This window comes from Cebidichthys violaceus, unplaced genomic scaffold (assembly GCF_023349555.1).
Source record: "Cebidichthys violaceus isolate CVI_PGR_0920_01 unplaced genomic scaffold, fCebVio1.0.p SCAF_77, whole genome shotgun sequence".
NCBI lineage: Eukaryota > Metazoa > Chordata > Actinopteri > Perciformes > Stichaeidae > Cebidichthys > Cebidichthys violaceus.
Genome location: NW_027176961.1, coordinates 776,916 through 794,408, shown reverse-complemented (window position 1 = coordinate 794,408; position 17,493 = coordinate 776,916). Strand labels below are relative to the sequence as shown.

Below are 17,493 nucleotides of genomic sequence, written 5' to 3'. Positions count from 1 at the left end.
TTTAATTATAGGGGACACGAGGGACAGGAGGGACACAAGGGGGGACACCAGAGGGGACACTAGAGGAACTCCAGAGAGGAGGATCCCTGGAGTCCAGGATGAGGACACAGGGACAGAGTCTTGTGGTTCTTCTGGAGGGGGCAACATGAAACACATGACATCAGCTCTGATGTTATGTGTAAATGTCACAAATGTAAACAGTAAATGTCCATAAAGAACAGAAGGTTCACCTTGTGACACATCCGGTTACCGTGACAACACCAGGAGTCGCTCCTGATTGGTCCATCCTCCAGATCAGCCGACTGTCAAACAATCTACTTCCTGTTTTTGTTAAAGCAACATTTAAATAAAAGTTTAACCTTAATGTTTATTGAACATGTGACCTCTTTGTTTACCTTTTTGAATCCTCCATGGTTCCCCTGGTAACCCGTTTAACATCACTGCGCTATGCATTGTGGGTAATTCACTTCTACTTGTAGTACCTCAAAAAGAACGGAACCTTTGACCCTCTTGCGCCTCTGCTGCTGCAAAGGATTGTGGGTCAGAATAAGAACAGGATGTAGAGGAACATCCTGGCCCCGCCCCGCCCCCTGTAAGCCTCCAGTCCAATCAGACGGCTCCTCCTCCCAGTAAAGCAGCGACACAGATGATTGTAAGAAAAGTGTCCATAAAGTTTTATTGAGTCTCTGGTGGATTACAGACTTCATGAAACTTTAAACAACGAAAACGTTGTGAATCATAAATCATCTTTATTTATTTTACTCTTTTTATTTCTCTTTTTCTCGTCTCCATCTTGAATCAGAAATGGAAGCTTTGGTCACATAAGAGTGAAAAAAACATTCGTATACTGTGACTTTAAAAAATAAAACATTCTGAACAACGAATCAAACGGAGCGACTGGTCTCCATGGCAACAAACAGCTGATCAAAGAAAAACAACGAGCTACGTTAGTGAAGATGAAGATTAGCGTTCATTAGTTAACTAATACAAACATATACAAGGCTTCTTTATTTAGTGACGTTACACTTTAATAAGAACCGACAGCTGGACCCTGAACGCGTCACACAGCAGCAGAACAGGAAGTTCACCTACACAATAAAACCACCACACACCGCCAAAATAAGACAACAGACAACAGGAGAGGAGGACACAGTGAACCTTCACTGGAAAGCATCTCCATGTTTTTGTCTCTTTGAGTCCTAAAAGTCTTGTTTTCCTGAAGTGAACACGAGTCGAGTCAGAAACGTCTTCTCCACTTTTCATCCTCACTTTCTACACATCGACACTAGTTCATGTTTACTGGAGCTCATCGACTTCACAGGAAAGAGAAAATAGTTTTCATTATGGAATCAAAGTTACAAGAGAATAAGTCGTCATTCTCAGATAATTCTGAGATATGTTGTCTTTATGGGATCATAACTGTTATGAGATCATAACTGGTATTATGAGATCATAACTGGTATTAAGGAACAACTGTTATTAAGGGATAATAACTGTTATTAAAGGGTAATAACTATTATGGGATAATTATTATTATGGGATAATAACTGGTTACTATGGGATAATAACTGTTTACTATGGGATAATAACTGTTATTAAGGGATAATAACTTATTAAGGGATACTAACTGTTATGGGATAACTGCTATTAAGGGATACTAACAGTTATCATGCAACAATAACTGTAATTATGGGATAATAACTGTTATTAAGGGATAATAACTGTTATTATGCGACAATAACTGTTATTATGCAACAATAACTTATTATGGGATAATAACTGGTTGGTTACTATGGGATAATGACTAGAAACTAAGATAATAACTGTTACTAAGGGATAATAACTTGTTACTATGAGATAACTGGAAACTGAGATAATAACTGTTTACTATGAGATAATAATTGTTACTATGAGATAATAACTGGTTACTATGAGATAATAACTGGTTATTAAAGGATAATAACTGGTTATTAATGGGTAATTATGATACAATAACTGGTTATGAGATAACTGATATAAGTCCTTATGTGACAATTATGAAAACATTTAAAATAGAAACAGGTTGAAAGACTTCTGACTCAGTAGAAGACAAAAACAGTTTATAAGATGTTGAGACAATCAGGGACCAACTGGGACCAGTTCCTGCTGAAGTAGCAGAGTGGGATCGGTTTTTCAGGTGTCAGGGTCGATACCTGATCAATACCTGATGGATACTTGATCTGCTGGTATTGATCATCTCGGGTCCGATTTAACATGTTTTCTTCTATCATACAAGTTATAACTACAAGAGTTACTTTTATTTTGAAGTTCTTGATGTTTGAACTTTGACAACTTTTGTTCATTGAAAAAAATTGTGAAATATATGTGTGAGTTATCTACACTGATAATCAGATACTGTACTGGGACCAGTATCACCACAGTAGAACTGGTAGACTGGGAAGGATTTGTTTAATTTGGATAAAAACATGAATTTGTTTTGTCTGTTCTGTGATAATAAAGTTGTATGTGAATGTCACTCAGGAGAAAAAGAGGCTGATCACACTAGTCCTGTTGGACCAGTAGAACTGGTACAGGTGCTTCAGGTCTGATAATGGACCAGTAGAACCGGTACAGATGCTTCAGGCCTGATAATGGACCAGTAGAACCGGTACAGGTGCTTCAGGTCTGATAATGGAGCAGTAGAACCGGTACAGGTGCTTCAGGTCTGATAATGGACCAGTAAAACCGGTACAGGTCCTGCTGGAGAAGACTGGGAAGAGGAGGATGAAGAAGCTGAAGAGGACGGTGTCTGGTTAGTGATGAAGATGACAGACTTCCTGTCTGTTCTCTCTCTTGTCCACAGTTCTCAGTGTCATTCGTCCGCCCAGGCTCCGCCCACAGTGGATGCCCAGTTGATGTGGGCGGGGTTGTATAAAAGGGGCGTGTACGGTTGGTGTTGCGCGAGGTTGAACAGTTAAGTGTTACCTTTCAGGACACCCAGACAACTCTGCAGCAGCTGGAGGTTCCCCTGCAGGTGAGAGGGGCGGGGTCAGAGACACAGGTGTAAAGAGACACAAGTGCACAGTTGGACAGAGGGACAGGTGTACAGAGGGACAGGTATAATCAATGTCTTTCAACAGATGATGTCATTTGTTACCTTGGCGTGTTTGAGCTCCAGCTCTGCCAGCTCCACCAGGTTCTTCCTAAAAGCTGCCACTCGTCTCGTCTTAAAGTCTATGAGCTCTGCAATCAGAACAGAATCCGGATCAGTAAAAGTAACAAGGATCTGGAGTAAGAGTATCAAGGATCTGGAGTAAGAGCACCAAGGATATGGAGTAAAAGTATCAAGGATCTGGAGTAAGAGTATCAAGGATCTGGAGTAAGAGCACCAAGGATATGGAGTAAAAGTATCAAGGATCTGGAGTAAGAGTATCAAGGATCTGGAGTAAGAGCACCAAGGATATGGAGTAAAAGTATCAAGGATCTGGAGTAAAAGTACAAAGGATCTGGAGTACGAGTACCAAGGATCTGGAGTACGAGTACCAAGGATCTGGAGTACGAGTACCAAGGATCTGGAGTACGAGTACCAAGGATCTGGAGTATGAGTACCAAGGATCTGGAGTAAAAGTACAAAGGATCTGGAGTAAGAGTACAAAGGATCTGGAGTACAAGTACCAAGGATCTGGAGTAAAAGTACAAAGGATCTGGAGTAAGAGTACAAAGGATCTGGAGTACAAGTACCAAGGATCTGGAGTACGAGTACCAAGGATCTGGAGTACGAGTACCAAGGATCTGGAGTACGAGTACTAAGGATCTGGAGTAAAAGTACCAAGGATCTGGAGTACAAGTACAAAGGATCTGGAGTAAGAGTACCAAGGATCTGGAATAAAAGTACCAAGGATCTGGAGTACAAGTACCAAGGATCTGGAGTACAAGTACCAAGGATCTGGAGTAAGAGTACCAAGGATCTAGAGTACAAGTACCAAGGATCTGGAGTAAGAGTACCAAGGATCTGGAGTACAAGTACCAAGGATCTGGAGTAAGAGTACCAAGGATCTGGAGTACAAGTACCAAGGATCTAATGATAAATTAGTATATTGGTGTGAGGACTGTCTGAAACCTTGACGTGTGTTTTGTTGTAGCTGTAAAAGTAAAAGAAGTCTCTCACAGGTATAAAAAGTGGACTGGACTGACCTTGCTTGGCGGACTCAGAGATCTTCTCAAACTTGTGGCAGCAGAGCTGCTGGCTGGTCTCGGCCTGCAGGACGTCTCTGTTTTTGGCTCGAGCTTTATCCAGAGCCTTGTTAGCGTTTTCATAGTCCACCAGAGACCGGCTCCTCCGGTACAGCAAGTCCTGCAGCCACATCACCACAATATTCTGAACGAGTCTTTTAACATTTGATACAGAAAAGGTTTTTTACTGAGCGAGGTGACATTGTTATTTGGTTATTTTGACTTGCATACAAACACTCACTACAGCACCACATGTGGATTAATCCACCGCTGACAATAGTCCCCTCCTGTTTGTTTCATAAAAACTACAGTGACTGATGAAACTATATATGTGTGTTTTTAAAGATTTACATCTTCAGTAGGAACCAATGGGGCACAGACAGGAAGTCAGACAGCATTGAGAGACGGACTAGCAATAGTCTTAATCAACTGGAATAAACAGGAAGTCAAAGAAATATTTACATCCTGTTAGATCCTGGGCCCAATTCTATAAAGCACCTTTACCAAATAAGCCAGACTTATTTTACTTAGTCAGACTCACAGTTCATTCCGTTCCATAAAGCAAATTCTGTGAGGCTAACTGTCAGGCTAACTGTAGGACTGTTGGGCTAACTGTCGGGGTAATTGGAAGGCTGTCGGCCTAACTGTAAGGCTAACTGTAAGGCTAACTGTACGGCTAACTGTCGGGCTAACTGTAGGACTGTCGGGCTAACTGTTGCCCAAGTGTGCTTGACATCAGATCAAGTTGGGATCAAGTCGGACACAGATCTACCCAGCATGCATTGTGCGTTGATGGATTGTGATCAGGCCCATAAGGGTCGGACAAGGTCTGACCTTTGCAGCCTGTGACTCTCTCAGGTAATATTTCAGCAGGTCGGCCAGCTTCAGGTCTTCATCCGCTGCAACTCGAGCTTCAATCTTCTGTAAAACAATGACAGAAACCTTCACAAGTCTGATGTGAACAAAACAACACACTGCTACAGACAACAAACAACATCAAAAAACATACCCTCGTTTTCTCAAACAGCTCCGACACTTTCAGGAAGAACCTGAAACAGATGAAACAGGAAACCGATCAACTGGAGAAAGTGGAAATTAAATAATGAAACAAAAATAAATCGGCACACTGTCAGCAGATGTCTGTTCGTACTTGCAGAGGTCTGTGGAGTCCTGCGTTCCTAATGTGTAGAGAGACGAGGCGATTCTGTTGATGTCATCTGCAGCATCTGAACACAAATACCTGACTCTTAGTCCCATGATGCATCCGGACAGTGTCTCCCATTAGTTATTAAATCAGCTTGATTCTTACTTTTGTGCGAGCGGATCATTCTGTCAGATTTGGCCGAAGCGTCTTTCACTCTGTTGTGATATTCCAACAGAAACGTCTTCTCGTGCTCAAAGAAGTCGTCCACGTCCTGAAAAACATTAAATATCCATGAAACCTGACGGACGTGAGACCTTTGAAGTCTGGTAGAAGCTCTGAACTCTGAACCGTCACCTTGACTCCGGCCACGAGGACGCCGTCCGCCGACTTCACCACGTTCTTGAAGAAATCCTCCAGCTTCTCCTTCTTGTTCTTCCCTCGTACACTCAGCTGTCAGAGGTCACACATCATCATCATGAAGTGCACAAACAGCAGATACACAACATACGTCTGGAGTACCACAAGGCTCCTACTTAGACTCTCTTATTGTTCTGTTTCTTATGTCATCTTTGACATCTCAGATTAATATGTTTTTCAGACTTTGTCTTATAAACAGGAGCAGAGTGAGACCTCTCGGCTCAGAGGTGTGTAGTGTGTAGTTTTACTGTCAGGCGACTCACGTCCTGGTTGTACTCCAGGAAGACATGGAAGTTGAGGTCTTTCCTGAGGACAGGATGAGCCGCCACACGACACAGGAAGACCTCGTGCATGGCAACGGTCTTCTTAAAGATGGCCAGGTACTCTCTGAAAACACAACAGTAAGCGGTCAGCTTTACTACCAGCTTAGCAGAGCTCCAGACAATTGTAATCGGTGCAAAGACAGATCGGTAGGAAGGTAGGTCATCAGCTCGATCGATAGGCAGGTAGAGTCGGTAGGCAGGTAGAGTCGGTAGAGTCGGTAGGGAGGTAGAGTCGGTAGGTTGCTAGATCTGCAGGTCTGTATGTAGATTGGTAGGTAGTTAAATCGGTAAATATCTCACCCTGGACATAAATTGTTCGAGCCCCTTCCATCTGGCAGGAGGCTGCGGTCCATCAGGACCAAGACCTCAGGTCACATGAACAGTTTCTTCAGTCGGGTTCACCAACAAAGACCAGGACCCCCACTGACTCTGTCATCCCCAGGACAATCTCCCTACCCCTCTATGTTTCTTTAATTAAACACACTCAACACTTTCACATACACTTACATTATACTTGTTTATAGTCCTGTAATCTGTGCACTATATATTATTGTACATTTTAATACGTTTCTATTTTTTGCACTCTGTTGATTGTTGTTGATTGTTTAATGTTATGCACCATTCACCATGTCAAATTCCTTGTATGTGCAACATACCGTGGAAATAAACGGTTCCGATTCTGATGTCGGTAGGTAGTTAAATCGGTAGGTAGATAGGTGGTACGTCATTATGATGGTAGATCAGTAGGTAGATAGGTGGTACGTCATTATGTCAGTAGATCAGTAGGTAGATAGGTGGTACGTCATTATGTCAGTAGATCAGTAGGTAGATAGGTGGTACAGTTGTGGTCAAAAGTTTACATACACTTGTAAAGAACATAATGTCATGGCTCTCTTGAGTTTCCAGTTATTTCTACAACTCTGATTTTTCTCTGATAGAGTGATTGGAACAGATACTTCTTTGTCACAAAAAACATTCATGAAGTTTGGTTCTTTCATGACTTTATTATGGGTTAACAGAAAAAGTGATCAAATCTGCTGGGTCAAAGATATACATACAGCAGTGCTAATATTTGGTTACATGTCCCTTGGCCATTTTCACTTCAATTAGGCGCTTTTGGTAGCCATCCACAAGCTTCTGGCAAGCTTCTCGTTGAATCTTTGACCACTCCTCTTGACAGAATTGGTGCAGTTCAGTTAAATTTGATGGCTTTCTGACATGGACTTGTTTCTTCAGCATTGTCCACATGTTCTCAATGGGATTTAAGTCAGGACTTTGGGAAGGCCATTCTAAAACCCTAATTCTTGCCTGATTTAGCCATTCCATTACCACTTTTGATGTGTGTTTGGGGTCATTGTCCTGTTGGAACACCCAACTGCGCCCAAGACCCAACCTTCGGGCTGATGATTTTAGGTTATCCTGAAGAATTTGAAGGTAATCCTCCTTCTTCATTATCCCATTTACTCTCTGTAAAGCACCAGTTCCATTGGCAGCAAAACAGCCCCACAGCATAATACTACCACCACCGTGCTTGACGGTAGGCATGGTGTTCTTGGGGTTAAAGGCCTCACCTTTTCTCCTCCAAACATATTGCTGGGCATTGTGGCCAAACAGCTTGATTTTTGTTTCATCTAACCACAGAACTTTCCTCCAGAAGGTCTTATCTTTGTCCATGTGATCAGCAGCAAACTTCAGTCGAGCCTTAAGGTGCCGCTTTTGGAGCGAGGGCTTCCTTCTTGCACGGCAGCCTCTCAGTCCATGGAGATGCAAAACACGCTTGACTGTGGACACTGACACCTGTGTTCCAGCAGCTTCTAATTCTTGGCAGATCTGCTTTTTGGTGGTTCTCGGTTGACTCTTCACCCTCCTGACCAATTTTCTCTCAGCAGCAGGTGATAGCTTGCATTTTCTTCCTGATCGTGGCAGTGACAAAACAGTGCCATGCACTTTATACTTACAAACAATTGTTTGCACTGTTGCTCTTGGGACCTGCAGCTGCTTTGAAATGGCTCCAAGTGACTTTCCTGACTTGTTCAAGTCAATGATTCGCTTTTTCAGATCCATGCTGAGCTCCTTTGACTTTCCCATTGTAGCGTTTGTGGGCGTTTGTATCCAATGAGCCCTATTTAAATGGCCTCAGAGAAGTCACCAGCTGTAGTCACTCATAATCACTCACAAGAAGTTAAGAGGCCATGCTATGAAGCTCATTTCATTGACACAACTTTCTAAGTCACTAAAATTGCTAATTCATGTTGCTGTATGTATATTTTTGACCCAGCAGATTTGATCACTTTTTCTGTTAACCCATAATAAATTCATGAAAGAACCAAACTTTATGAATGTTTTTTGTGACAAAGAAGTATCTGTTCCAATCACTCTATCAGAGAAAAATCAGAGTTGTAGAAATAACTGGAAACTCAAGAGAGCCATGACATTATGTTCTTTACAAGTGTATGTAAACTTTTGACCACAACTGTACGTCATTATATCAGTAGATCAGTAGGTAGATAGGTGGTACGTCATTATGTCGGTAGGACAGTAGGTAGATAGGTGGTACGTCATTATGTCAGTAGATCAGTAGGTAGATAGGTGGTACGTCATTATGTCAGTAGATCAGTAGGTAGATAGGTGGTATCAGTGACTCACGCCTCCAGCTCCTGCTTCATCTTGGTGAACTCCTCCTTGGTCATGGATCCTTCTCCCTCCCCCAGCTTCTGCAGCTTCTCTCTGGATGCATCAAAGTCTGGTCTGGGGGGGGCTGGGGGGATCTACACATCAACAACAACACAGGAGTCATTTGCTTTATGTTTCAGTTATGCTACTGAAACCGTTTCCAAAGATCAATACTCCCAGCGGACCAGTGAACAGTGTGTGTGTGTGTGTGTGTGTGTGTGTGTGTGTGTGGTTCTTACGATGTATCCTGCGTACTCTTCGTTCTCCACGAACGAGTCGTGAAGCCAGATGAACTCTTCGTGCTGTCGGACCACCGAGAACTCGTTCTGCTTGAAGTTAGGGAGCGTGCTCTGTGTAAACAGGAAGTAAAAAGGAAGTAAACCATCAAACTGATCCGTCCAAAATGTTCTCACTAGGACAGAGGAGGACAGACAGAAAGAGGACCATAATGTCCTCACTAGGACAGAGGAGGACAGACAGAAAGAGGACCATAATGTCCTCACTAGGACGGAGGAGGACAGATAGAAAGAGGACCATAATGTCCTCACTAGGACAGAGGAGGACAGACAGAAAGAGGACCATAATGTCCTCACTAGGACAGAGGAGGACAGACAGAAAGAAAGAGGACCAAAATGTCCTCACTAGGACGGAGGAGGACAGACTGTCTCACCTTGGTGTGGACGGTGAACTTCACCTTGTCCCTCTCACTAAGAGCGTCAGAGATGTCCACCTGCAGCGTGGCGTCCGTCTGCAGATCTACGTTCACCGCCCGCGGCTGCAGAGGGAGGATAGAGACCACATATCCCATAATGCACCACACCCACTGACGGGCCGGTTAACATAGTTATCGATTAAGGACACGTGTCAGAGTCTAAAAGGTACGTTAATCGCGTCACGTTCACTCGCCGGGGACCATTTGTGGTCATTTGCATAAATCGCCCCATTCGCTCCGGAGAGTGGGCGTGGCTTATCACCCTGGAAGATGTTCGACTGTCGGCCATCAACCATGAAAACAATAATCTCTGTTTCTGCTCAGTACGTGCTGTGTAGACGCCTTCTTGTCGGGTTCATCACAGTCCTGAGGACCTCCGTGTAGTTCATCGATCTGTATTCAGCTGTGTGAACACTAAACTCATTTAACTGCAATAAACGGATACAAAGATGCAGAAATAACTACACGATGATGCCGATTTTTAAAAAGTCTGAATTCATGTTTTGTTAGTTTTCTCCTCAAGACGACAAACAAATCACTTTTAAAATGCTTCTTTCTGAATGGAGCTCGTATCGATCGGTGCTATGCTAAGCTAAAATTGTAGCAGCTCCAGTCAACACAACGTCATCAACACTCAAACACAATGTCATCAACACTCAAACACGACATCATCAACACTCAACACAACGTCATCAACACTCAACCACGACGTCATCAACACTCAACCACGACGTCATCAACACTCAACACAACGTCATCAACACTCAAACACGACGTCATCAACACTCAAACACGACGTCATCAACACTCAAACACGACGTCATCAACACTCAAACACGACGTCATCAACACTCAACCACGACGTCATCAACACTCAAACACGACGTCATCAACACTCAAACACGACGTCATCAACACTCAACCACGACGTCATCAACACTCAACCACAACGTCATCAACACTCAACACAACGTCATCAACACTCAAACACAACGTCATCAACACTCAAACACAACGTCATCAACACTCAAACACGTCATCAACACTCAACACGTCATCAACACTGAAACACAACGTCATCAACACTCAACACGTCATCAACACTGAAACACAACGTCATCAACACTCAACACGTCATCAACACTGAAACACAACGTCATCAACACTCAACACGTCATCAACACTGAAACACAACGTCATCAACACTTAAATACAACGTCATCAACACTCAACACGTCATCAACACTCAACACAACGTCATCAACACTCAAACACAACGTCATCAACACTCATCACGACGTCATCAACACTCATCACGACGTCATCAACACTCAACACGACGTCATCAACACTCAACACGTCATCAACACTCAAACACGACGTCATCAACACTCAAACACGACGTCATCAACACTCAACACAACGTCATCTAGGAGTGTATTTACTCCTAGATGACGTAGACACGTGTTTCACTGTTTGTACCGTCTGGTTCACACATGTACACACAGTTCGGTCTCTAATGATTTGAGGCGTCGTAGAGCTCTGAACAGACGGATTCAGTATTTACTTCCTGATTCAACAACGTCATGATGTCACTGATGACAGGAGGTCATCTCAACACTGATAGGCTATCACGCCGCAGCGTCGTGATATTTTTTCGTTTGTGGATTGGTTTCATGTCTCACTGGGACACAAGACCAGGACTAGTTTCATGTCTCACTGAGAACCAGGACTGGTTTCATGTCTCACTGGGACACAGAACCAGAACCAGGAATGGTTTCATGTCTCAGTGGTCATGAGACTCAAACTGAACTGAATCATCCAATCAGCACCAGAGAGAGAGTCACGTGACACCCGGATGGCTAACTAGTACAGCATAGCCTGTTAGCTCAGTTAGCCCTTGAAGCTAACGGTTGAACCCACAGAGAGCCTGGATTCCGTTAGCATGAAGCTAACATTAGCCAGCACGGCTCATACACCGGAGCTAAGGCTAATTAGAGTCTCTAGCTTGGCCCTGACGGACAGACAGGTGCGGACAGACAGGTAGCACTCACTCCCCGGTCCTCCTCGGAGAGGAAGTCGGGTCCGTCGTCCAGCCCTTCCTGCTGCGGAGAGAGAGACACACAGCGCCGTTAGTCCGCCACCACCACAACAACAACAACAACAACAACAACAACAACACGGACACCGGAGCAGCCCGTTAACGTGCCGGTTAAAGAGAGCGAGAGGAGAGAAAAGACATGAAGACGTGAACCCACCATCATGGCTGCGAACGGGTGGAGACAGGAAGTGGCGTGACGTCACCACGGCGAGGCAAACGTCACGAATCAAATTCAAAACAAGAAGGAGAGCTTTATTATAACCTTTTATTTACCTTTAGTTATATTCTGTTTTGTTTGTTTTATTTACTTTACTTCATATAATTATGTTATATTGTATTATATTATATTATTATATATTATTATATTATTATATATTATTATATTATATTATTATATTATTATATTATATTATATTGTATTATATTGTTTTGTTTGTTATACTTTACTTTATTTCATTCTACTCTATTTTATTTTTCTTATGATGATGTCATTGTGTGTGGCCTCCCTTATGCTGGTCTGTACTGGATCTTCTCTGTAGTAGATCTTGGTCTCTATAGTGGATCTCGGTCTCTGTAGTGGATCTTCTCAATAGTGGATATTGGTCTCTATAGTGAATCTCGGTCTCTGTAGTGGATCTTGGTCTCTATCGTGGATCTTGGTCTCTGTAGTGGATCTTCTCGATAGTGGATCATGGTCTCTGTAGTTTTTAATCTTCCATATATTTCTGCTGGGAGTCTTGAAACCAGTACAGATTTGACCCATTAGTGAAGGACTTAAGAGAACTAAGTGTAGAACTAACAGAAAGTGGATCCAGGTCGGTGGTCTAGGGTTGACCCCCCTGTAGTGGATCTAGGTCTCTGTGAGCGTCTCCTTCTGAGGACATGATGACTCAGAGACATGAGGATTTATAAATAGCAGCAGGAGGATCAGATTCTGGAGCTGAGTCACTGTTTCTTTAACAGCTGCAGGAACCAAGAACCTGGTTCTGGTCTCACTGGGTCCTCTGATGTTCTATCAGAGATGTTCAGGAACACAGAAACTTACCTTGATGATGTCATCGTACAGGTAAACCTTTTGTTTATTATGATGTCATCGTACAGGTAAACCTGTTTATTATGATGTCATCGTACAGGTAAACCTGTTTATTATGATGTCATCGTTCAGGAAAACCTGTTTATTATGATGTCATCGTTCAGGTAAACCTTCTGTTTATTATGATGTCATCGTACAGGTAAACCTGTTTATTATGATGTCATCGTTCAGGTAAACCTGTTTATTATGATGTCATCGTTCAGGTAAACCTTCTGTTTATTATGATGTCATCGTACAGGTAAACCTGTTTATTATGATGTCATCGTTCAGGTAAACCTTCTGTTTATTATGATGTCATCGTTCAGGTAAACCTTCTGTTTATTATGATGTCATCGTACAGGTAAACCTTCTGTTTATTATGATGTCATCGTACAGGTAAACCTGTTTATTATGATGTCATCGTTCAGGTAAACCTGTTTATTATGATGTCATCGTACAGGTAAACCTGTTTATTATGATGTCATCTTTCAGGTAAACCTGTTTATTATGATGTCATCGTTCAGGTAAACCTTCTGTTTATTATGATGTCATCGTACAGGTAAACCTGTTTATTATGATGTCATCGTTTAGGTAAACCTTCTGTTTATTATGATGTCATCGTACAGGTAAACCTTCTGTTTATTATGATGTCATCATTCAGGCAAACCTTCTGTTTATTATGATGTCATCGTACAGGTAAACCTGTTTATTATGTCATCATACAGGTAAACCTTCTGTTTATTATATGATTGAAGCTGAAGGTCAGTCTATGATGAGGAGCCCTGTGATCGGCTATTTGTCAGTGAAATGCATCCTGGGAGTCAGACTTCACTCTAAAGAACCAGATATTTATAACTCACCATCACAGAACATGAGAATGTGAATCTGTTCCTGCAGGAACCTAAAGTCTGTATAATAAACACCTGGTAGAACGTCTGCAGACAGAACGTCTTGTTGTCTTGATTTGTAGTAACAGATGTTTATTTAAAGTTTAAATGTTTTTAACATGTTCTGTATTTCTTACTCGTTCTCTACTGATGGAGCTGTACTTGTTCTAATGGGGTTTACTGTAATCTTACTGGTTCTACTAGGTTCCCTCAGGTAATGGTTCTAGTTTGGGTTCGTAATAGTTCACCTGGAGTTCAACAAAGTCATGCTGGGTGTTATGGGTTCCACTGGAGTAAAGAATACTAAGGGGTCTAAGGGGGTTCTAGTGGGATTATAGTGGTTCTAATGGGTTTCTTCTTAGATTATAGTGGTTCTACTGGGTTTCTTCTTAGATTATAGCGGTTCTACTGGGTTTTCTTCTAAAACTTTAGTGTTTCTTAGTGGGGTTTTTCTTAGATTATAGTGGTTCTAATGGGTTTCTACCAAGATTGTAGTTCTCCTGAGTTCTGAGTTCATACTAATACTACAGTAGGAGAACTCGCGTCTCTTCTACTAAGCCTGGTTCTATCAAGGTGTCACACTGGTTCAATTGATGATCTATTGATGGTTCTCACAGACAGAACGTGGGACATGAGGATCTAAGGGTAGAACTGTTCTGTGATTGGTGGAAGCAGAGAAGAGGCGGGAGGTCAGATCTGCCACAGGCTTTTATTGCAAAGTGGCTTCATGTGATCTCAGAAACAACGTGTTCCACTTTAAGGCTCCGATGTCGTCGTGTTGTTGTTGTTGTCTCTCACTGCTGGGGTCAAATCTGCTTCCTGTAGTGTTTCTTTACAAAATAAAAGTGCACTCTAACTAACTGGCGTGACGGTTACATTCAAACTGAAAGTAAGGCGACGACCAAACGGTGATGAGCGGAGGTAAACGGGCGTTACCGCGGTGTCAACACAAAGTGCTCTTCCTCTTCTCATAGAAACAACGAAGTGGTGTCAACATACTGGAGAAGAAACAAACAACACTTACAATAATAAATAAAGTCATATGTAAAAAGCCTCATGACCCGTGTGCTGCAGGAGGCGGAGCTTCACCCCCCCCCCCCCCCCCCCCGACACGTGTGGCTGCTTCCTTGAAATCGACTTTTTGGCAAAACTCTGAGCGAGAGAGACAACCGTCCTGGTTTGGTTGGGGGTCATTTCTGGGTTTTTATCTGCCAGGTGAACAGAAGTCATGTGGCAACAAAGTGGGAGGGGTTTGCATATCATTATGTTAATGAGATCTCCTTCATGTTGGAAAAAAGCAAAAGGAACAAAAAGAAAAGAAAGAGGCCTAAAGACGCTAAGTCCTTGAGGACCGGATACAGAGCGGTGGTGTTCAGGTGCTTCGGTCCTTTGGCACGGCGGTTGTTTTGGCTCCGCTCCGCTCGCCGCCGTGACATCACAGCGGTTTACCCTCCAGAGACACCACCACGTTACCACCAAGCTTCTCCGCCAGCGTGGCGCGGTCCTGGATGTCGTCCAGCCCGTTCACCTGCCACTCGTGTTTGATACCTGAGGAGACACACCTGAGGTCACCGAGAGACTACACACACCACCTGAGCTCCACCAATCACACCTGAGCTCCACCTGTCACACCTGAGATCCACCAATCACACCTGAGCTCCATCAATCACACCTGAGCTCCACCTGTCACACCTGAGCTCCACCAATCACACCTGAGCTCCATCAATCACACCTGAGCTCCACCTGTCACACCTGAGCTCCACCAATCTTCCACCAAGAAGTGGTTAGGAAAGGACAGATAGGACACAGGTGACTCACCTGTAAACTTCTTCTTGATGGCGTCTTTAGAGCTGGCGTAGATCATCTTGCTCTTCAGAGGAGCGTTCTCTGGAGCCCTGAAACACAGCAGAGCCCTCATTCAGAACCAGGATCTACTCATGTGGTCTACAGGGACCCTGATGAGGATCAATGAGACTCAGAACTAAAGTTTGGAACCTATAAACTTTTAAATAATACAAAACTTAGTTTAAATGCTGCTAAAAATAACTTGTATGGTATTTTAGACCTTTTCTTTACTGAGACAGAGAGACAGACAGGTAAACAAAGAGAGAGACAGACAGGTAAACAAAGAGAGAGAGAGACAGACAGCGAGAGAGACAGACAGACAGACAGACAGACAGACAGGTAAACAAAGAGGGACTGGAGCAGGATCTGGTGATGGATAGGTGGTAAAAGATGAACCCAGAGGACCGTACCAGAAGATGAACACCAGGTCCTGGTCCTAAAGGTCTACAGGTCTAACCGTACCAGAAGATGAACACCAGGTCCTGGTCCTAAAGGTCTACAGGTCTAACCGTACCAGAAGATGAACACCAGGTCCTGGTCCTAAAGGTCTACAGGTCTAACTGTACCAGAAGATGAAGACCAGGTCCCTGATCCTAAAGGTCTACAGGTCTTACCAGAAGATGAAGACCAGGTCCTCCTTCTTGGACTCCTTGGTCTCGTAGGTGGCATCGTACAGCCCGTATCTACAGTCGTTGGGTGGGAGGAGCTTAACGAAGCAGGCGTAGGGGTCCTCCACGGTCTCCCCGATGTCTCCCACCAGGATCTGTTTACCTTCCTCCACGATGATCTTCTTCTTGTCCTCGCTGAGACAGAACAGCACGGCCTTCTTCCTCTTCTTCACCTCGTCCACGGACGAAGACTTCCTCACCTTCATGTCGTTGAACACCCTGATGACCTCATCGTTCACTGTCACGCCCGACGCCTGAGGGGACATGTGTGATTGGTTCAGAGGAGGACATGTGACAGCTGCTTCATATTAATTAGCTAGCTATCTCTCTAGCTGCTAGCTATCATGCTATTAGCGAGACAGACAGACAGCTAGCAGCTGGACAGAGAGACAGACAGCTAGCAGCTGGACAGACAGACAGACAGCTAGCAGCTGGACAGACAGACAGACAGCTAGCAGCTGGACAGAGAGACAGCTAGCAGCTGGACAGACAGACAGCTATTATTTAGCTAAAGATAGCAGCTAGATATGATTTTATACTACTATTATTATATGTTATACTATTATTTTTTATAATATTATTATATTTATACTACTACTATTATATTTTATATTATATTATTTCAGATTCTGATTCACGATGATAATCAATTGATCAATAATCATTTATCAGGTACTTGTATCAGTGTTGAGGTAGTTGTACTTTACTTCAGTATTCCATGTACTTCTACTACATCTCACAGGAAATATGGTACTTTTTACTACGTTTATTTAATAACTGTACTTGCTGTTTCCATGAAAGGACACATGATGTACTCCTGAGATATGATGTAGTACTACAGTATACAGTATACTACTACAGTATTCTACTCAATCAGTAGTAGAAGTATACTGTAGTAATACAACCAGTGGTATTTGAAGTATCTCAGACTGAATTCATTAGTATTTAAACAGAATAATATCATAGTATTATACAACACTATGAAAGGAGTACTTCTGCTTAAAAAGTACTTTTACTCTGACGCTCATTTTAAACAGTAGTAATAGTACTTGTACTGCAGTAAAGTGAGTACAGCTGACTGATACACAAACTGATTTAATTTGATAAAATATTAAAATAATAAGTGATGAATCTGAGTGAGTTTTTATTCAATATGAACTATGATAAAATATAATATAAAATATAATGTAAAATATACATAAAATATAATGTGAAATATATAATAAATGATTACAAATAAACAACTAATTAAAACAACAGTTAGTTCTCTGCTGGTTTAACTGGTTACTGATACTGGTTAGTTACCACCAACAGGCTGATCACTAGTAACACTAACCAACTAACCAGTAGACTAACTAACCCTAACAACTGGTGAAGCCTGTAGGCCCTCAGACACGCGCGCACGCATACATATACATACACATACACACACACACACA

At 42.7% G+C, this 17,493-nt stretch overlaps 2 protein-coding genes across 3 annotated transcripts in view; both read right to left on the bottom strand.

Moving 5' to 3' along the window:
* Positions 1–650: 650 nt before the first annotated feature.
* On the bottom strand, positions 651–11,769 carry snx6 (sorting nexin 6). 2 transcript variants are annotated; one of them, XM_068737281.1, is made up of 14 exons: positions 11,740–11,769; positions 11,536–11,586; positions 9,440–9,544; positions 9,009–9,119; positions 8,743–8,864; positions 6,037–6,160; positions 5,711–5,806; positions 5,522–5,627; positions 5,363–5,438; positions 5,222–5,261; positions 5,047–5,133; positions 4,174–4,333; positions 3,137–3,222; positions 651–3,007 (listed from the first exon to the last, which is right to left on the bottom strand). In XM_068737281.1, the coding sequence occupies exons 1-14, from the start codon at positions 11,743–11,745 to the stop codon at positions 2,954–2,956; spliced, it is 1,224 nt and encodes a 407-aa protein (XP_068593382.1). In that variant the 5' UTR covers positions 11,746–11,769; the 3' UTR covers positions 651–2,953. The 2 variants fall into 2 exon arrangements, with proteins under 2 accessions (XP_068593382.1, XP_068593384.1); XM_068737283.1 differs by having other exon boundaries at positions 11,536–11,583; positions 11,740–11,757.
* A 2,462-nt stretch (positions 11,770–14,231) lies between these two features.
* Positions 14,232–17,493, bottom strand: part of cfl2 (cofilin 2 (muscle)) — a 3,902-nt gene continuing 640 nt past the window's right edge. Inside the window, exons 2-4 of the mRNA XM_068737284.1 lie at positions 16,001–16,308; positions 15,360–15,436; positions 14,232–15,089 (exon numbers count right to left, since the gene is read on the bottom strand). Coding sequence (XP_068593385.1) covers positions 14,977–15,089; positions 15,360–15,436; positions 16,001–16,308 — 498 coding nt within the window. The 3' untranslated portion in view covers positions 14,232–14,976. The remainder of the gene's footprint in view (positions 15,090–15,359; positions 15,437–16,000; positions 16,309–17,493) is intronic.